This window comes from Puntigrus tetrazona, chromosome 4 (genome assembly GCF_018831695.1).
Source record: "Puntigrus tetrazona isolate hp1 chromosome 4, ASM1883169v1, whole genome shotgun sequence".
NCBI lineage: Eukaryota > Metazoa > Chordata > Actinopteri > Cypriniformes > Cyprinidae > Puntigrus > Puntigrus tetrazona.
In genome coordinates this window covers 13,142,425-13,162,710 of record NC_056702.1, presented here as the reverse complement: position 1 = coordinate 13,162,710, position 20,286 = coordinate 13,142,425, and the positions used below count along the sequence as shown (strand labels likewise).

The following is a 20,286-nucleotide window of genomic DNA, read 5'->3' as shown; positions in this document are numbered from 1 at the left end:
GAGCTCTGTGGTCAACTCGGGCCCGGACGCCCAGAGCATCGGCTTCAACGTGCAGATCCCCAAACGAGCCTTCATCAACAACTTCACCATGTGAGAGCATCAACACGCACACACACACACACAGAGACATGTCCAGCTCGCGTCTGACAGGCGCCTGCTTTTCAGGAATGTCAATGGGATCACGTTCGTCGGCTCGGTGAAGGAGAAGACTGTGGCACGAAACCTTTACGCTCAGGCAAGGGCTCGTGGGAAAGCGGCCGGCATTGTCAGGTATCTGCTTTCAAATCCAGCCATCTGTCCATAAAATGCTCTCATTTTTACATTTTATATATATATAATGACAAAGCAATTCCTTACCTGAATGTGTGTATATATATATTCATAGCTATATTTGGTTTTACTTATATATATATATATTTTTTTTTTCATTAGGCTACATATTTAAATCCTTTAACAATATATGTATATATCTGGATTTCTTATTCTTATGTGGGTAGCAGATGTATAAAAACTTACTATTTGGGTTTATATGTACTGTATATACTCTATAATAATACATAGACTGCATATTTAAACTATTTATATAACTATAATAACAGTAGTATTATATAATGATTAAAAATAATTAAAATGAGGAGAAAATGTGTGTGTATATATATATATATATATATATATATATATATATATATATATATATATATATATATATAATTTTTAAATCATTTTTGTATTTTTAAATAAATATATATAAATATATAATTTTATTTATAAATGAAAACAGTATTTTTTTTTTATTAATTACTTTATTTTAGGATTTCTATTTTGATTAAATGCCGCTGATTTATTCATCAAAGAATCCTTTGGCTCTCAGGGCTAACTCTCAAGCAATGGAGACGTTTAGGACGGAGGTGCACGTTCCCCCGGGCAGCAAAGTGGAGTTTGAGCTGCACTATCAGGAAATGATGCAGAGGAAGCTGGGCGTCTACCAGCACACCCTACACCTGCAACCCGGACGCCTGGTCCCGCTGATGCAGGTCACTTCCACGCACACGAGTGCATACACACCTGTCGCGCTTTGCTTGTTTTCGTTGACGGTTGTATCTCCTCCAGGTGGACGTGTATATCTTCGAGCCCAAAGGCATCAGGTTCGTCACGTCCACGAACACGATGGGAGAGCAGTTTGCGGATTCGACCAAAATCAGCCACACGAAAGACAAAGCCCACGTTGCGTTCAAACCGACTCTGCAGCAGCAGCGCAAGTGTGAGAACTGCACGGAAAGCGCGGTGGATGGTGTGTTTGTCGTGCAGTATGACGTGGAGAGGGAGAGCAATGCTGGAGAGCTTCAGGTGCACGTGCACGTTCACTTTGACATCTAACAGCTGACATACACAATTATAACCGGGTCTGTAATCGGCTGTGTTATGTGTATCGTGTGTATATATACCGCCTTTCATTTATGCTTTACTTTACGTTGTGCTTTATATTTTCCATTTTCATATTGTATTTAAAGTTGTGGCAATTTCGTGGTGTTACTAAATTAAAAAAGAAAATGTAGATTTGGCACCCAGCAGAAAAAAAAAGTATAATATTAAATATTTATATATTTATATAAATATTATTATTAATATAGTTTTTATTGTGTACCTTCGAAAATCATGCAGCTGTTTAATTCTCAGTGCAACTTTTTTTTGTTTCTCTTTGCATTTTTGTGATTTAAAACAACAACAATAATATTAATAATAATTATTATAATGACAAAACAAAAATAACAACCTTGGAAAAAAACACAACAATTAAAATAACATTAATATATATTTTTAAATCAGATTTTGCCTGAAAAAAGTTTTTCCTCATTTTTCTTTTTTTTTAAAAAAATGCAATTTATTTAATTTTATTAATCAAATGAAATAATGTGAATGTAGATTTGCACGCGCCTCACATTTCAATGCCGTAGATGCAAAATAAGTGCAAAATTAACTGCAAAACCCCGCAGACTTCCTCAAGTAGACTATGTTTTTTTGTTTTTGTTTTTTTCTCAGAATTTAAAAAAAACTTAATTGATTGTTTTTCTCAGTAACCATTTCTCAGTTTCATTGCCTTTCATTGCTGATGCACTATTTTCTTTTTATCACTCAGGTGTCTGACGGTCATTTCGTTCAGTTCTTTGCTCCGTCTGATCTCTCTCCTCTCTCCAAAAACATCGTTTTCGTCATCGATGTGAGCGGAAGCATGTGGGGGCTGAAAATGAAACAGGTATGGTCCACAGATCTGCTCACTCCTGTGCAAAAATGTCACCTCCTATCAGAGCGTGAAAAAGTCAAGGACGCGTCTTCTTGTGGAACCAGTGACGAACTGTATTTTGTTGCCATCATGTGGTCATTAAGTAACTTTAAAATGTCCTTTCTTTGTGCGTTTAGTTAGATTTCATGAAGATGCGATACAAAAGCTCCTCCAAGTTTGAACCTCGAGAAGCCAACAAGAGACACCTAACGGACTTTTTCTGTGTTGTAGATGGTGGAAGCGATGAAGGCTATTCTGGACGATCTGTCGATGGACGACTATTTCAGCATCATAGATTTCAATCACAACGTCCGTTGCTGGAGCGAAGATCTGGTCCAGGCTTCCTCCATCCAGGTGGATGAAGCTAAAAAGTATGTCCAAAGCATCAAGCCCAGCGGAGGTGAGAAGAGTCTCTATGATGACTATTTCGAAGATTCTTTGATCAACAGAAAGTTAAAGAGAACAGCATTTGCTTAAAATAATCTTTTCTGAAAGTCTTTACGTTGGCTTTCAATCAATTCAAAAGTAACGTCTACACGGTAGTAAAGCGTATCGTTGGATGTCTATTTGAAATAAATGCTGAAGCCAGGAAAAAGTATCATAGGTCTCACAAAATAGTAAGCAGCACACAACGTTTTCTAAAACCGATAATAAACCGGATGTCGTCTACAATACAAGTAATCCACAAATACGTTCAGAAATGTATTTGCAATGACAAAGTATTGAATTTATTTACTGCTTCGTACAAAAGTCGATAGTATCCTTTCCGTAACCAAAGCCACCAGCATGTCTTGCAAAAATAAGGTTGTTGAAGGTCTTGAGGGAGCTCTTTGCTTTTACCCATCGTGAAATGTTTCCTGTGCGACACGTTGGTAACGAGACACCTTTTAATAGGTCATCGATCGGGACCGAAGCAGCTAATATTCATTTCCGCTGACAAGGGGCAGGATTGCTTTCCAATTGCCTGTACAAAATATACATCATTGCTAAGGTGTTAACTATATATATATATATATATAGTTGGTCATTGACCCTATATTTAACCACAGGCACCAACATCAACGAGGCTTTACTGAAAGCAGTGCAGATGCTGGTAAGAGCATCCAATCAGGGACTGATCGACCCTCGTTCTGTGTCTATGATCATTCTGGTGTCTGATGGAGACCCGACCGTGGGTAAGATTCATTAACGTTCACACTACGCATCCCTCGCTCGTGTCCTGAAGCCCTCAGCGATCTCAGTTTCTCGCTCATGCCTCGTTTAGGAGAAATAAAGCTGAGCACCATTCAGAAGAACGTGAAGCGCGTGATGAGGGAGGAGTTTTCGCTGTTCTCTCTCGGCATTGGCTTTGACGTCGACTTTGACTTCCTGGAGCGAATCGCCATGGACAACAGGGGCGTCGCCCAGAGGATTTTTGCCAATCACGATGCAGCAGAACAGTTAAAGGTTTCGTGCCATGTCACAATAAAACATATCTCTTCCAACTTCATCTTACTGTCTTACAAACTGTGAAAAGTGACGGGACCTTTTAGATGATCGCCTGTTTTTTATGTGTGTAAAAAAAGTAAAATAAAATACAACTAACACAATAAAACATAACATAATAAAAAAAAACATGATTTTTGGAAATAACAGTTATCTGTTTCTGCAAATAAACTCTTAGATGTGTGTTTTATTGTTATTTTTTCCTCTGTAATCTTATGAGAAACATCTGAGATGAATTGGATGAAACTCAAAAACTTCTTCTCTCTCCAGACGTTCTACAGTCAGGTCTCCTCTCCCCTCCTGAGGTCCATCACCATTCATTTTCCCGAGAACACCGCGAACAATGTGACTCAGAATCGCTTCGACAAGTTCTTCAGCGGCTCCGAGCTGATAGTGGCTGGAAAACTGCAACCGTCAGACCTCACGACGCTGCAAAGCTTCACCACAGCCTCCGCTGTGAGCCCCACGTCACCTTCGTCTCTGTTCAGATCGAAAAATTCAGTAACTTTTAACAGTAGTCGTTTTGCTTCTCTAGGCCAACATGGACCTGAACATTCAGACGGAGGCAGATATCGGGGAGTTGGATTCTGTGCTCGGCACGCATTCACATTCGTTCACCGGCTTCGCTCGGCAGATGTGGGCTTACATAACTGTCAATCAGCTAATGGCCGAACGGTGAGAGAAAAAACAACCCTGTGTTCACGTCAGCAGCGGTTTTGCTGGATTTGAGGCTGATAGCTGATCAAATAAACTTTTAGAAGATTCATTTTAAACGGGGATGCATTTGTGAACGAAAACCAAAAAACTGGACCAAAATTTAAATGTAAAGAATGCCTTGTCAGCTCCAAGGATCTCTTGGTTCTTAGCTCATCTTGAGATTTGAATTGAATCAGTGATTTGTTGATTCGAGAACAGATTTGAATGGATCAGTTCAATTTGCAAACGAATCATTCAGCGCCGTTGTGAACGAATCACTCCATGAGGTTCATTGAAGAATTCAAGAATGTGCTATAGCTTCAGTAACAAAGCAAAAAATGCTTCATTATTGTTCACCATTCTTTATTAAAATTCACTACGTTTGTCTGCTAGTCCTATCTGATTTGCAAAAAGCCAGAAGTTGGCGTATTTACAGCTACACGAGGCCACATGAACATCTTGCGTTTCTCATTAATGGATTAGCTCCCTAGCTCCTACCGCAAGTAAGAAGCGTAGGATCACCCAGAGGATCGTGGCGCTGGCTGTGGAGCATCAGTTCGTGACCCCCCTCACCGCCATGCTGGTGGAGGGCGAGGACCAGGGCAGGCCAGAACGACTGATCGCAGACTCGCCTAAAGACTCGAAACACGGCTGCTGCTCAGGTACCGGCTCCAAATGGTTATCAAAAAGCTGGATTAAATATAGTTCACCCAAACTGAAAATGCATTCATCCTCCTAGTTTTGAAGAGTGTAGTAGTTTCTTTTATAGTACGGATGTAAATAGCTACCTAGTCTCAGCCGAACTGAGGGATGAAGGTCTGAAATATATGGCGGGTTTTCATTGGCCAAAGCCCGCCTTTTGACTGACGTGTCAAACAACCAATCGCGGGTTGTTACATTTAGCTTGGGTCAGCAAATGAAGAAAAACAATTACGTTTGGGTGCATTTAAAATTATTTTGTTTTAGCTATGTAGTTATTATAGGTGTTACAATAATTTTTTTGTATTTCTTTCTTAGCCACTGCTCCCTTAAGTGGACGGCCGCCGGTACAACAGATGGTCTATTCCAATCCTCCGTGGGTCCTGCCTACAGCTGCTCCAACTCCTGGACAAGTAGTTAGACCTATTCCTGACCACATCATTTCTGGTAATGCAGCAAAGTCAAATATTAATTGGGGTGTTGTCACGCTTAAGATCATTGCACACAACGTCCAAAGTTTTCATCCATATTTATTTATATATATATATATATATATATATATATATATATATATATATATATATATATATTTTTTTTTTTTTTTTTTTTTTTTTTTTTACACGCTAAAAACAGAAAATTCCATGCAAAATAGAAGTTCTTAAATCAAGAAGATTTTTATTTACTATAAAAATTTATAGTATTAACTGACTAGCTTTTTCTTTGCTCGTTTCATTCAAAAGCGTACCTAATTTTGACTAACAAAAACAAGCCTATAACTTTTACTCTTGATTTTATAATTTATTAAATATATTAAAATTCATTCAAATAAACACGCACACCAAAAAAATATAAGCTATTTTTTGCAGTGCACTGCCTCTGCAACTTTCGTCCGTTCATCAAAAGGTTCAGATCAGGTTCGATTTTTTTGCGCTTGGATGAAGAATACAAAAAAAAAAGGAAATTCGGATCTTAAAGAGCTTTAGTCTGAAAATAGTTTACGTGAAATTCTATTTGAATGTGAACGCCCAAAAATTTCCAAGTGGGCGTGGTTACGTTTAGCGACTGACGTGAACCACGGAGATTTGAGTTCACTTTCAAATCCCGATTCAGTACGAACGCAACAAGATTCGGTTTCTTATTTAAGCACATCGGAAAATAACCACACAAACTGAACTTATACACACGTATAAGTAATTGACTAAATGAAGCACGTGGGACAAACAAAACTAGCCCAAAGACTTGACACTAGCATTAGCGACATGAGTTACGTAATCGGATACATTTTCACTAGTAAAATAACTTTCAAATGCATTTTTTACTTCTGTCCCCATGTTTAGAGAAATCAGAAGTAAATGCATAGGTGTAAACAGGATCATTACGGCAGTTCTAGACTAAATATTAACACACATTTACCAATATCACAGAGAGAATTTTTTATTAAAAACATGCAAGTCTAGCGCAGATGAGTGAAATAATGAATGTCCTTCATGCTTTTTGATGTTCTTGCAGTGGACAACGATCCCCACTTCATCGTCCATTTACCCAAAAACAACATGGACGTCTGCTTCAACATCGACTCCAAGCCTGGACACATCCTGAACCTGATTTCAGATCCCGGAACAGGTAACTTGATGTCTTCCGCCGCTCGAAAAATAACGAGGTAATATCAAAGCAAATGTTATTTTATTTTTCCCTGTCCAGGAGTCACAATCAACGGTCAGTTGGTCGGGTCTAAGAAGATGAAGAACAATAAATTAAACACGTATTTCGGCACCATCTCCATATACTCTAAAAAAGACGGGGCGCAGGTTATAGTAGGAACCGACAGAATCGAACTGAGGGAAGGAAGGAACAGTCACTCCTTCTCTTGGGGAGCCACGGCTGAGCTGGTGCTTAACAGGTATCAAAAACAAACTTATATGGGAAACAGTAATTTGAAGAGATAATTCGCCCCAAAAAATAAAATTCTGTCAATAATTACATTAATACATAAAGGTTTCGTTCATCTTCAGAAGGCAATTTAAGACGTAAAATCTAAAAATCTAAAATCTTCCATCAGTGGTTCAACCGCAATGTTATGAAGCTACGAGAATACTTTTATGCAACAATTTGTCTCCTTTTTGGTGGAACAATCCTTTAATTTTATGAGACCGAAGCAAATTAAAGCTTCAAGCTTTATCTAATGCGTGCTTTATTTTAATTCTTGTAAATGCAAAACTCACGCTTTTCAGGATGAAGATCACTATAGTGAAAGAGCAACATGTTACCGTAACAATCAACGGGAGGATTTCAGCGATGGTGCTTTTGCATCGGGTTTGGAAGAAGCATCCCGTGCAGGTGGACTTCCTGGGCATCTACATGTCTAACGACAACAAATACTCCGCGCAGGTTCACGGCCTCATCGGTAAGCCACTTTTAACATTTGCATTTACAAACGACTTGAACCCATTCTTAACTGCGCGCAAAACGGCTTTCGCATTTCGTAACAGGTCAGTTTGCGCGAGAACCAAACGTAAAGGTGTACGACGTGCACGATGGAGCAGATCCGAAGAAGAAAGAGGCCACAATGGAGGTGAAAGGCAACAAATTAGCCGTCACCAGGTACCATCGCATACAAATCACGTTTTTAAAAAAAATCTCATCCCATCGGGTTTTTTTAAGGTCAATTCTATTTTCGAAACATAACGATCACTGTGCAACTGTGCAAAACACTATAATTAAGATTTACAAGACATTTTAACTCGTAAAGACACCTGTAATGTTTAATGCATTGTAAAATTAGATCTATAAATATTCCTTTCAGACATGTTAAAACCTGCTTGACTGAAAAACAGAAAATGTATAAAACATTAATACTAAAGACTTGTTTAGATCCAACCAATTCAACTTGTGCTCTATTGGCATTGAAGTCCTATTATTAAATTTTGCAATATTTGTATATCGATCAGGGGGTGGCAGAAGGACTACAGACGTGACAAGAAACGAGGTTCAGACGTCTACTGCTGGTTTATCCATAACAGTGGGAAAGGCCTCATTGATGGCAGTTACACCAGCTACATCCTGCCTCGGCTGGACAGCTTCCTGACCTCCGTCTGAGATAACGAGCGCGCGGCGGCTAGGTTAGGATACTCGCTAAAAGATCAGCGGGAATCCGTTATTTTATACAAGGAATTAGAATTGAAGAAAAACGAAACATGCCAGCTTTAAAAAAAAAAAAAAGGTTTTTAATACAACAAGAAAATATATACAAAACATAGGAAAACTGGAATCACAATCAAAAATCTAATTGATGTATAAGACTTTTGACTTTCTGAGCGTTTGCCGTGCAACGTTTAATTGAGAGTTTGCTTGATTAAATCAGACCCCTCCCCCAACGGCGCAATAAAAACCCATTGGTCAATTTCTTCCGACGCGTAAATCAGGTCATTTAAGAGTCTTTATTATGCACTCTGACACAGTAGAGGCCAAGCGGTGAAGGAGAAAGAACGTCAAGCCAGTTTAGAGAAGTCCTCGTACGCGATCCCCTCCACCGTCTTTCCTTTCATCCGACCCTAAACCGAGAGAAAAGAAACGCTTTAGACGAGTGGCTCCGAAACCTGGAGAACATCCGTGCTGCTTAACAGTTCAGCAGAAAGCAAAACATTTAATTCAAACAGAAATGGCATTTATTTGAAATACAATTTGATTAGAAACGCATCAGCTGATGGCGTCCTCGATGCAGAGACCCAAAAAGACAAAAAAACGACCTTTGACTATTTTACCAATGTCCGTATTACCATTATGGACCTTCATTGCTGCCTGCGCAGGGTCAGAAAGCTCCCGGATTTCATCAGAAATATCTTAATTTATGTTCAGAAGATGAACAGTTTCAGTTTTGGGTGTACTACCACTTTAAAACAAACAAAAAAAAGAGGCTGGACCAGCCTACAGATGACTCGAAAGCTAACAGAAATTCACTACAAGCTCCAAAACCATATTCTGATTTCACGGCGCAATGCACCGGAGCCATCTTTTTAACATCGTGCAGATTTTTTTTCCAGAGTGACCTCACCGAGTCTAACGTGAGCGTGGCAGAGAATCTGTGCTCGTTAATGCCCTCCAGGACGGCCTCCGTGTCTTTATATTGACCGTTCACGATCAAAACCCGCTTGCCTTAAAAAAAACAGAACGAGATTAGATTGAGAATTCCTTCGAGAATCCTCGCCTCGTGTCGAAACGATCGTGAAACAATACCAGGAGCTGGAATGACCGTCTCCACGTGGCTCTGGTCCAGTTTGAGTTTGTCTCCAGAGTCGATCATCTTCACCACGGCTGTGTATTTATCCTGCACCTCCTGTAAAAATCACACACATTATCACCGTAGGAAGCTTCTAAATCGCTCAGAGCGATCGGCGAGAGCCTGTATTCACCCGGATGACTGCTTTCTTCTTGTAGTACTTCTCTCCCAGTTTCTTAGTGACCACCTTCACTACGATGTTTGCTTGTATCCAGTTATCTGACCTCACCGATTTCCTCTTCTGCTCCTCCATCTGGAAGACAGTTCGGGTTGAGTCATAAACCGATAAATGTGCAACAAAACTGTTTGAATGCAATGACTATGGAAAAAAAACGCTAATAAAGAACGTGCCTCCATTATCTCATCCAGAGCCGATTTCTTTTTCTTGTCCTTGGAGTCTCCGCTGTGGGAAGGCTCTTTTCTTTTTGCAGACGCTGGGGCTTTAAGGGCGCTGGGACCTAAAATGGAGCTGTGGAAATAAAACAAGACGGTTATCGTCACCCCCCACCGAGCGACAGCCGTATCGCTTTAAGAGACTTCTAGGCTGGTTATACCTCGTTTTAGACGGCCCCGCTGAAGCAATGTCTAAATTAAAAGCTACTTTCTCGTCTTCATTCATTCGCTTCAGTTCTGTGAAAACGGGTTCTTCCTGTAGATGCACAGGACGATGATATTGTGAACGAGAGAAACGAAAGAAAACACTTTTTTTTTTTCAGGACACAAACGCACCTCTGGCTCCTTGCCCTCTCTGCCACGGCGGACCTGATCTTCGATGAATTTGGCGCTGCGTTCTTCATCATCCAGATCCTGTTTCTTCTTCCTCTCTTGCTCTTCCTGCTTGCGGATCGTCTCCGGATCGCGATCAATGTACTGGATGTACCAGCCTTTGGGCGTCTCATCCACTTTGCAATAACCTGTTCATCAAGAGCGCATTTATCCGATCAAAAATATAGCGTTTCTGAAAAATGTTGCTGTGTTTATTCAAATAAATAGTTTATATTGCAGTATTAAGTTGTAATGTCCTCCAGAAACAATTCCGATATGCTGATTTGAAACATTTCTTATTTTTGTTGAAAATGATACTTAATATTAATATAAATATTAAATTATTATTTTTAGTGCTTTAAACAATTACGATTAATCTATATATATAAAAACAAACATTTACATGTATACATTTATTTTATTGAATTTATATATAAAAATAAATATTTTAATATACACTTTCTGAAAAAATAAATATATTATGCATCACTTTTGATCAATTTTCACTCATGCATCCTTGCTAACTGAAAGTAAATAAAAAATAAATCCTACCGACTTCAAAAATTTTGAATGGTACTGTATGTCGTGCACATCTGGGGTTTTAGTTCAATAAAACGTATAGGACGCTTGCCTTCTCTCCCAAGCCATTTGGTGAAGTCGGTGAGAGTCTCCCACTGAGTAGAGTTCATGTGAACATGTTCCCGATGACTGATGTACTCGTTATACACGATGTTATTGTGAACCCGCTTAGTCCCTGCAAAAACAAACACAGACCGCCTTAGCCTACAATAATAAAACATTTTTTATCAATTAATTTAATACCGATTAATAAATAAAAACAGCAACGGCTTACCAAAACGTCTTCGGAGCAGCTCTAAGAAGTCACTTTTGAACTCCCTATAAAATCAGAATCTCAAATCAAATGGAGCCGGATCGATGGAAGGATGTGGATGAACTGTGTGTGCTTGACTTACTCTGAGAAGTAGTTCAGGAACTGGTAAGGGTTCTCCGAAGCTAACAGCAGCTGTCTCTGATGAGACTCGGACATGCAGTGACATTTAAACCCGTTCTGGAATAAAGACAGATCAGTCTGATTTTCATACACAATCTATATTGCTCAAAATCATATCCAGGTAGGCCCAGTGTTCACGTGTTGCCCTCAAAGCTGTCTTACTAGGTTTTAACTCAAATAAGACAATGATACCCGACACAGTCACTGCCTATGGCATATGCTGACTACATAGGGAGGTCACTTGCTTTTAAGACAATCTATGGCTTTGCTAGCTTTCTGAGTTTTAAATGTACATATTACATATTATAATTAAACATGCCATCTAGAAAGGCAGCAAAAGTTTTGTAACATGGCCTAATATATACAAAAATGCTGTTTAGGTATATGAGCATATATATATATATATATATATATATATATATATATATATATATATATATATATATATATATATATATATGTGCTAAACAAAAATAATACAGACTAAGTATTCAAACCTAAAAACACGTGTTAATAAGAATAAGACACGCGTTTACATAAACTTACTTCATCTCTACACTGTTTCTGACACATCTGACAATACCAGCGCAGCTTCTGAAGGCCTTTGGCTTTAATTCTGTTTCCAATCGCTTTAGGACTCAGAAAATCGGCTTTCCCCATTTTAATCGGTCAAAAAAAATTCAAGATATCGCGAAAAAATAATAACAGCTCCAGCGCCTCTTCCTTCCGTCGTGACGCGAATCCTCGCTTTGAGAACGTGCGCGTTTCGTCACTGATCTCTGTGCACCTCTGCTATCGCGAGATTATGACGAGCGCTTCTATCTGCGCTTTATTTGCGCCTGCGCAGACCGGCTGCTCTGACCTTCGTTGAAGTGAACATGTTCGCCAGGACTAGCGCGGCGGTGTTCCTCCCACAATGGTACGAATTTATTGATTTGTAGAATACACAGTATCCTAGAAATATGCGTTAGATGTGCGTTTATGAGTTGCGGAGTTATTTTGCGTCAGTCGATCAATGAAACGCGGATTAGTTGGCGCAAGGACGCGCTGCACTTTAGGCCGCAGTGTGCTTAAGCGTATGACAGCGCGCGGCTTGACGTTTCAACGTTTATTTAGGTTATTTAACAACAATGCTATGCTAACTCCGCATATTCAAGCTAATTGTGTTCCCGAGCGTTCGCATTTAAACCGTTATGTTTTGTCGTCCAATGCCGTAAACGGCGGTGTGGGTTAACTTCAGCTGCTGACTGTCATATTTATTAATGCATCGTTGACCTTAGAGTTATTATATTGCATGTATTTGTGGACGAGCTTAACTTCTATAAAAACGTCTCTTGCAGTGGGCAGGTCAGGAGCATGGCTACCTTGAAGGACAGTAAGTAAAGTTTCCTTTTGCTTCATAAAAGGTCAACTGGCATTAATGGAGGTTTTTGTTATAGTTAATATTATTTGTATCTGGTTAATGTTTGGTGATTGGTAGTATATCTATCAGACGGTTTATGAAGTTTCTGACTGTTGTTTTTTTTTTTCTGCCAGTCACCATTCGGTTGAAGTCCATCAAGAACATCCAGAAGATCACCAAGTCCATGAAGATGGTGGCCGCGGCAAAGTATTCCAGAGCCGAGAGATCCCTGAAGCCCGCCCGGGTCTACGGCACCGGTGCCATGGGTACGCAGCATATTCAATGCACTTTGCATTGCACAAATATTCTAATGTGGTAATGTTATTTTTGGCGTGTCTTTTTGTATTTCAGCCCTCTACGAGAAGGCTGAGATCAAGGCTCCAGAAGACAAGAACAAGCACTTGATCATCGGCGTGTCTTCTGACCGCGGCCTCTGCGGCGCCATCCACAGCAGCGTGGCCAAAACCATAAAGAACGAGATCGCCAAGCTCGCTGGTTCCGGCAAAGAGGTCATGGTTGTCAACGTGGGTGACAAGCTCCGAGGTCTGCTGTACAGGTAGCCGTTTTCTCCCTTTCTCGTTTTCGTCTCCGTTGTTCTCATTCAGTTAATGTCCTAAGCGATTGTTCTCCGCTTGAGGCTCTTCCTCTGCTTCTGTAAACCGTCAGGACCCACGGCAATCACATCCTGATGAACTGTAAGGAGGTGGGCCGCAAACCTCCCACTTTCACCGACGCTTCCATCATCGCCACAGAGCTTCTGAACTCCGGCTACGAGTTCGACCAGGGCTCCATCATATACAACAGATTTAGGTTTGGCGCGCAATAAACATTATATACCGAAAATATATATTTTTTTCATTTATTGCTTTTGATGCTGATTTGTGTCTCTTTCAGGTCTGTGATTTCGTATAAGACGGATGAGAAACCTCTGTTTTCGATGGACACCGTTGCAGGCTCAGGTATTGTTTCATTGTTGTTCTGGAAGCCAACATAATAATTGGATTACAGATGAAACTATGTGACGTTAAACGTGTCGGAGGGCCCAGCCTGTTTGTGAGCGGGAGTACATGTAGGGATGAACGGTGTATTATGTTGTTGCTTATCGGGCAATGTTGTTGTTGTTGATTTTTATTAAATGGTGTTACGTTTGGAACTAGATTTTTCCCCTTTAGATCATTCAACATGCTTCATGTAATCTGTGCATGAAATAATGCATTTGTGTCACCTTATAAATGGCAATAAAAAAAAAAAAAAAAAAAAAAAAAAAAAAAAATATATATATATATATATATATATATATATATATATATATATATATATATATATATATATATATATATATATATATATTTTTTTTTTACTGTAGATTATAAGATGCATATGTAGCAGCAATTGCACAAAGATCACTTGTAGCCTTTAAAATATGTATTTTATGCAATTAATACATTAAAACATTCCAAGGCACCATTTTAGGCTGACGTATAAAATAATAATAATAATAATAATATTAACAACAACATGTGCATGCATATATATACATGTGTGTACATATCACAGCATTTAGACATCAGTGCATTCAAAAAAATACTGATGCAGTTTTAGGAAAGTAATCCCAATAAAACAGTACATTGCTATTATCATTACAGCCTTATTTGATCATTTCCTGTTTTGTTGTCTTTATTGTGCCGAGTTTGACTATATATTTGCTTGATCAAGTGACACTGGCACTGGTTCATTTGTCGTGCGTTCGGTTCAGAAAACATGGGCGTCTACGACGACATCGACGCCGACGTGCTGAGGAACTATCAGGAGTTTGCTCTGGTCAACATCATCTACTTCGGCATGAAGGAGTCCACCACCAGTGAGCAGAGCGCCAGGATGACCGCTATGGACAGCGCCAGCAAGAACGCTTGTGAGTCGGCCTATACGAAATCTTCCTTTCGGTTTGAAAGCTGGCCGGTTTCCCGTGTTCCTCGCTAAAGTGTGGTCGTTACTAATGCTTAAATTCTCTATCATAATATGTATTTATTTTTCCCCCTATCAGCTGAGATGATTGACAAGCTGACTCTGACCTTCAACCGAACCCGCCAGGCCGTCATCACTAAGGAGCTCATTGAGATCATTTCTGGAGCCGCTGCTCTGTAAGATGTATTTCCTTTTACCCTCATAATAACCCATGCATGCCACCTGTCTTCCTCATTCATTCATTCATTCATTTTATTGGGTTATGGTTTTCAAATGCTCCGTACTGTTAGATTCACAGCATGTTTATATTACTTTTAATTGAATCTAATTTGTGTTGTTTTCACACCATTAATTCATTAACCCACATTAACCTTATTTCCATCTTTCCCTCACTGACCTTCAATAATTTGCATGCATTCACCGTTCACAGAAACTGAAGCGTGACCGAGGTAACGTCCCGCAACTGTCTGTAAAATATATTGTGTGCTTGTAGGGAAATAGCATTGACGGGGCGTTTTAGTGTACTTGCTTTTAAGTGTGTTTTGCTGCATGTGGTGGTTCGTATTGGGTTTGGTCGAAATAGAAAAGTCAGCTTCCACGAGCTATTAGTAAAAGCTGCATAAGTTGATTCTATACATGCAAGTATAAATGAAATATATATACACTGTTTCTAGCCTTGGACTTGAATAATGTCCAATGTCCATGTTCACACGAATGTTTGTCACAACCAGACCAATGCTAAGAAAACAGCAGAAAGGCTGAATAAAAATCGCAATTTCGCACGTTGCCAGTAGGCGGAGCTCGTTAAACATGACGCCTATGCGATAAATCGCTACGATATTAGGCAAAAACTACGAAGCATGTTTCTGTGATCGGCAGTAAATCTCTATCCCAAGGCCAGAGGGCGCTCTTGGGCAAAAACCCTAAATACGCCCCGCAGACAAAATTAAACTAGAAAATGCTACGGAAGCCCATTTCTGCCGCTAAATTTATTAAAAAAAATAAAAAGTTATTGCGACCTTTTATCTCACAGTCCTGCCTATTTTTTTTCCCGCAACTGGCGAATTACGAAGTCACAATTCTGAGTATATCTTCTTTTTTTTTACATATTTTTCTTCCCCTCAAAACTGGACTTCGTAACTTGCAATTGTGAATTTGGTTTCGTGAGACGTATCCCATTAACCTTTTTTTTTAAGTTTTATCTTTTAATTCGGTGTCAGAAATGGGCTTCCATAGACTCCCTATAACGGTTGATGAATAAATGTTTAACGTTTTAACTGCTTTTATTGATTTATCGTGATACAATGCACTAACCGTATTTCTTTTGCCGTTACAGATAAAGAGGAGCCCCGTGGACGTTCGGAGCGGTTCTGGCTCGCGTGCTCTCCGGTTTCCGTCACCCGGTGTAGAATTCATAAATGTATACGTGCTTCTGTTTGTACAATTATCAGACAAAATAAACCTCTTACAGAGAAACGCCGTCCATTTTGAGTTCTAGCGCGTGTGTCCTAATCGGCTTTGATGTGCTCTTGAAAAAATAAATGCGTCTCATGCTTGTTTTCCGTCGGAATTAAAGCTCCTGAACTCTTCTTTGAAGCCGCGGGCTCGGCTACGCTCGGAGGTTATCAATACACGGAGCATTTGAAGAGAAGACGTCTGCCAAAACAGAACGCAAGGTCAATCCTTCCAATAAAGCCTCTCTGGCGTTTACGTATTTTGCTTAAAACGGTATTAAGTTACTCTGAACTGATTACTGATAAACCCAATTGACTTAACGGCGTCCTTATTGTTCCTTCTTTATAATTGCCAATCAAAACAAGTTTAGCCTCCTTGTTATCCATTTGAAACCCAAGCCCGGCCAGCCACCACAGTATCAGATTAAATGATCGGGCTGCGGTGTTGGGTGTCTGGATCCATGAAAGGGTGAATTTGGGGGTCACTGATTGCAGAAGAGGGTCTGATCTATTAAAGTAATGGACAAGTAGAAAGTTTGACCATATGGGTCACTCATACATTATTTAATCAGCTGCCACTGGAGCTCAGATTCTGATGGTTATCATCTGAGAACTGATGCGCCTCAACGTACCCAACCGTTGTTGTGGCTTTCAGAGTTCATTATGCATTTGATTTCTTCTTATTAAAGTATATAAGTAAACATCCAGTGCGCGGTCGCCAATCAGACGTTTTTAGCTAAAAAAAGAAATCGCATTTATAGCATTCCATCTATGTTTTAATAGGAATATAAGGACATGGTTTGACTTTGAGAAGACTTTTTAGAGTCAAAAACTATTTTTTTTGACATTCGCTAATGTAAACGTAAACCTTCGACAAGACTTTCCACGGTGTTGAAGTCTTTTCTGAGGAAATCATTACATTAATTTAAGCTTAATATAAACAAACATTAATATAAACTAGTATTCACTGCAAGCTATCATAAAACTTAGCGCAGTCATAGACACACATATATAAACATAACGTTTGCCATAAATGTCTAAAATATTTTAATGATGTCCTGTGCAACATGCACAAAATTATTCACATTATTTTTTGGATAAAACTTTCTTACTATAACAATCTGGGAAATAAAAATATAACGTAATCGCTGTTTGATATCATTTACTTATTGCACGTAATAAACAGCATAGCAGACCTACAAATATCGTCATTTTCACGTCACCATAAAATATGCCACATATTATGAGCATTATTAATGCCACGTATACGAAAGCAATAAAATACACTGAGATAGAAATGCACATCCAAATGCAAGAAAAGCAAAACAAAGCAAACAATAAACCAGTGCTGGAGTAAAATAATAATATAAATGTGTAATATACACTTGGAGAAATTACCACTTCACTCTGCAATCTCATATTTGCTTTCAATATAATTGTGATTATGTCTTGGATCATTTGACAACGCAAAAGAATCGTTTGGTGAGTCGGTTCATATAAAGAAAAGGTTCGGAAAAACTTTAATTATCAGCCGTAGCCTTTTCATTACTGGCGTAGTATGCATTATAAAGGCCAACCTAAAACAATTAATAGCAAAAACTATGTAGTTATAAAGAAAAAACGAATCAAATATTCATTAGTAAGTTTTACACACCATCCCTACGCGTGCGATACATATTCAGGTGACCTAATCGAGCAAGCTACAATCGATCAGACTCTCTGCTCTTCTGCGCATGCGCGATCGATTGCTCCGCAATGTTTCGCTCGGTAGGTAAAGATGGCGGCTCCTATGGAAGCGCCAACGTCCCTATTCATGTGAATTACCAAAACAAAGCCTTTCCAGGCGCCGCGAGAGCGGGCTTTCGGGAGCGGAGATATGTGTGAGAGTTACGCGCGCTCGCTGCTGCGGGTCTCCGTGGCGCAGATGTGTCAGGCGGTGGGCTGGGACGCGGTGCAGCTGAGCGCCTGTGATCTGCTCTCCGACGTGCTGGAGAGATACTTGCAGCAGCTGGCCCGGAGCTGCCACCGATACTCCGAGCTCTGTGAGTCGTTTAACACTCCTTTCCGGCCCTCGGAGCAGTACACACTGGAGCGCGTTAGTGTACACTGGAGATAGCGTGTTTGTCGTTAAGCCCCGCCCACTCTCAAGTGTTGTTTGCATGCTAAGCTAACTAGCTCCTCAAATGGGGATTTTACTGTTACTGTCTTTAAAGGTTTTTTTTAACGAACTACCCTCAGTCCGCTTCCTTGACTTCTTAACACCTTGTTTTTTTGCAAGGCGTTAGTTTGGACTCTAGCCCTCGAACTTCTCTGCCCGTGTGTTTTGACAGCTCACTAGAGGCTAGTTAGCTGACTGTTTAGGCTTTAACAGATACATCAGCTTTTGCTCAACTGACTGTATGTTGCTCAGAGTGAAGTGAAAACGACAGTAGTGTCCCTCTCCGAGCTTGAACGTTTGCTGCGTCCTGAACAAGATGAGTTATTGCGGAATAGTTTGCAGGGAAGCAGGGTATGGATTCCCACTTGTTGCCATAGTGATGATGTAAGCTGCAGCATCATCTGTGCAGTTTATGTGTTCAAAACATTCAATTTTAATATCATTCATACACTGTTATAGTATTTATTCGTTTTTTTAAGGAGTTATTTTTTATATTATATTTTATATATATATATATATATATATATATATATATATATATATATATATATATATATGTGTGTGTGTGTGTAGTATGATATATATATATATATATATATATATATATATATATATATATATATATATATATATATATATATATATATATATATATTTTTATTGACTATATTTCTATATTTTGATCTAAGGTTATTTTACACACCGAGTGCCATTTTCTATTTAGTTTACAGTAATAACCCTTTCAAACATACACTTTCTATTATTTGCATAATAAAGCAACTATACCTGAACCTTCTTTAAAGTGAGAGTTTGCAAAACATTTCTCCTTTACGCGGCTTTTTTTTTGTTTCGTTGCAAATATCTGTTTTGAAAGTGTCATTTTGTCATCGTTGTAGTTTTATCGATATGCCGTTTGATCCCGTCTCTAGAAAACGAGGGGGAAAAAAGTTTATTTATGTTCGATTTTTTTTTTACGTTTTAATATACCAACACTAATTTGAATCAGAGAAATTCTTTTGTTTGTGCGTTTAATAATGAAGCCACTGCATCTTAACCCGCTTGTCATCGACGTGAGCGTCTGCAAAACATTGTTCATCGGAGGCCGTTTTTGTTTGTTTGATTTGTTCGTTTTTGTGAATGCTGGGTTTGCTTACGCGTGAAGATTTTAGTTTTTTCGGATGTGACATTATAACACAGCCGAAAGCTATTCATTTTATTTAGTTAGTTGTTTATTTAGTTAGTTAGCAGGCCAGTAATAACCACTACATTGTATATTTTACCTTGTGTGAGGTACTTATTGGCGTGTTTTCTTTCTCAGGCTTAAATATTATCGTTTGCAATGTGGATTTATTTATTATTTGGTATATTTGGTTTCTGAACAGGCATTGATTTCGTATGTTGCGTGGAATAATCTCGCTCTTTTCTCGCAGATGGACGCACAGACCCTGGACTGAGCGACGTGGACCAGGCTTTCGGACTTTTGGGAGTCAGTATATCTGAACTCGAGGACTATGTAAATAACATGGAGCCTGTTGGCTTGCCGCAGACTATCCCTCAGTTTCCCATCAGCAAGAGCAGCGTTCTGCAGTTTCCCGCCGCTGGCTTTGAAACGGACGCCCGTGACGCCCTTAGGGGCGAGAGGAGAGACTATATCCCGGAGTACTTCCCTCCGCTCGTCTCACTGCAGGAAGGTACGTACCGTCGTCGAGAGATAGAGACGAAACCTAAAATATGCGAGCGACAAATCATCAAAAGAAAGATAGAACGGTGTCGAGTTGGAACTAAATGTTTGCCGATCTATCATCTATTTTTGGGCAGATGCGTTTGTGTTCTGGGCCCATTTTTAATTTGACATTTAGAAAATAAAACAATTCGATGGCGGGAAAATGATACAGAATTTAAGTGAACAGCGAATATATTCATATTTATGTTTAATTTTTAATTAGTAATTGTGTAAACGCCGCAAGCAAAGAACGATAATGCGTATGATGCATAAAGATTTTCACGTCATCGTTGAAATCTTCCGCGCGCGCGAAAAAAAAGAATGAACAAAATTAAAATTAGGTGAAAATAAGCATATTTGCAATCATTAC

General features: G+C 39.2%; 4 protein-coding genes across 8 annotated transcripts in view; 3 read left to right on the top strand and 1 right to left on the bottom strand.

Annotated features, from left to right (window-relative positions):
* The window catches only part of itih2 (inter-alpha-trypsin inhibitor heavy chain 2), an 11,703-nt gene extending 1,413 nt beyond the window's left edge, over positions 1-10,290 (top strand). The window contains exons 4-21 of one of the 2 annotated variants that reach the window (XM_043236342.1): positions 1-90; positions 166-270; positions 872-1,034; positions 1,111-1,347; positions 2,138-2,254; positions 2,513-2,681; positions 3,331-3,456; positions 3,546-3,727; positions 4,037-4,222; positions 4,302-4,441; positions 4,946-5,124; positions 5,480-5,608; positions 6,671-6,784; positions 6,863-7,061; positions 7,393-7,565; positions 7,651-7,762; positions 8,110-8,280; positions 10,154-10,290. The exon at positions 1-90 is cut by the window's left edge and continues 83 nt beyond it. In XM_043236342.1, the coding sequence (XP_043092277.1) occupies positions 1-90; positions 166-270; positions 872-1,034; positions 1,111-1,347; positions 2,138-2,254; positions 2,513-2,681; positions 3,331-3,456; positions 3,546-3,727; positions 4,037-4,222; positions 4,302-4,441; positions 4,946-5,124; positions 5,480-5,608; positions 6,671-6,784; positions 6,863-7,061; positions 7,393-7,565; positions 7,651-7,762; positions 8,110-8,257 (2,569 nt within the window). In that variant the 3' untranslated portion in view covers positions 8,258-8,280; positions 10,154-10,290. Of the gene's footprint in view, positions 91-165; positions 271-871; positions 1,035-1,110; positions 1,348-2,137; positions 2,255-2,512; positions 2,682-3,330; positions 3,457-3,545; positions 3,728-4,036; positions 4,223-4,301; positions 4,442-4,945; positions 5,125-5,479; positions 5,609-6,670; positions 6,785-6,862; positions 7,062-7,392; positions 7,566-7,650; positions 7,763-8,109; positions 8,566-10,153 lie in introns of those variants that run through there. The other variant, XM_043236341.1, reaches the window with a different exon arrangement.
* kin (Kin17 DNA and RNA binding protein) lies at positions 8,359-11,975 on the bottom strand. 2 transcript variants are annotated; one of them, XM_043236344.1, is made up of 11 exons: positions 11,761-11,975; positions 11,177-11,271; positions 11,056-11,099; positions 10,834-10,956; positions 10,167-10,351; positions 9,992-10,086; positions 9,789-9,906; positions 9,571-9,690; positions 9,395-9,494; positions 9,213-9,313; positions 8,359-8,712 (listed from the first exon to the last, which is right to left on the bottom strand). In XM_043236344.1, exons 1-11 carry the CDS (start codon positions 11,872-11,874, stop codon positions 8,650-8,652), a joined length of 1,158 nt encoding a protein of 385 aa, XP_043092279.1. In that variant the 5' UTR covers positions 11,875-11,975; the 3' UTR covers positions 8,359-8,649. The 2 variants fall into 2 exon arrangements, with proteins under 2 accessions (XP_043092279.1, XP_043092278.1); XM_043236343.1 differs by having other exon boundaries at positions 8,359-9,313; positions 11,761-11,973.
* Positions 11,976-12,004: 29 nt separating this feature from the next.
* On the top strand, positions 12,005-16,057 carry atp5f1c (ATP synthase F1 subunit gamma). Of its 3 annotated transcripts, XM_043236345.1 has the most exons (10): positions 12,005-12,133; positions 12,555-12,589; positions 12,751-12,882; positions 12,968-13,172; positions 13,283-13,426; positions 13,511-13,575; positions 14,373-14,528; positions 14,661-14,757; positions 15,012-15,030; positions 15,918-16,057. In XM_043236345.1, exons 1-9 carry the CDS (start codon positions 12,093-12,095, stop codon positions 15,016-15,018), a joined length of 882 nt encoding a protein of 293 aa, XP_043092280.1. In that variant the 5' UTR covers positions 12,005-12,092; the 3' UTR covers positions 15,019-15,030; positions 15,918-16,057. The 3 variants fall into 3 exon arrangements, with proteins under 3 accessions (XP_043092280.1, XP_043092281.1, XP_043092282.1); XM_043236346.1 differs by lacking the exon at positions 15,012-15,030; XM_043236347.1 differs by lacking the exons at positions 15,012-15,030; positions 15,918-16,057 and having other exon boundaries at positions 14,661-14,761.
* A 1,745-nt stretch (positions 16,058-17,802) lies between these two features.
* The window catches only part of taf3 (TAF3 RNA polymerase II, TATA box binding protein (TBP)-associated facto), a 42,594-nt gene continuing 40,110 nt past the window's right edge, over positions 17,803-20,286 (top strand). Inside the window, 2 exon segments of the mRNA XM_043237675.1 lie at positions 17,803-18,077; positions 19,624-19,884. Coding sequence (XP_043093610.1) covers positions 17,912-18,077; positions 19,624-19,884 — 427 coding nt within the window. The 5' untranslated portion in view covers positions 17,803-17,911.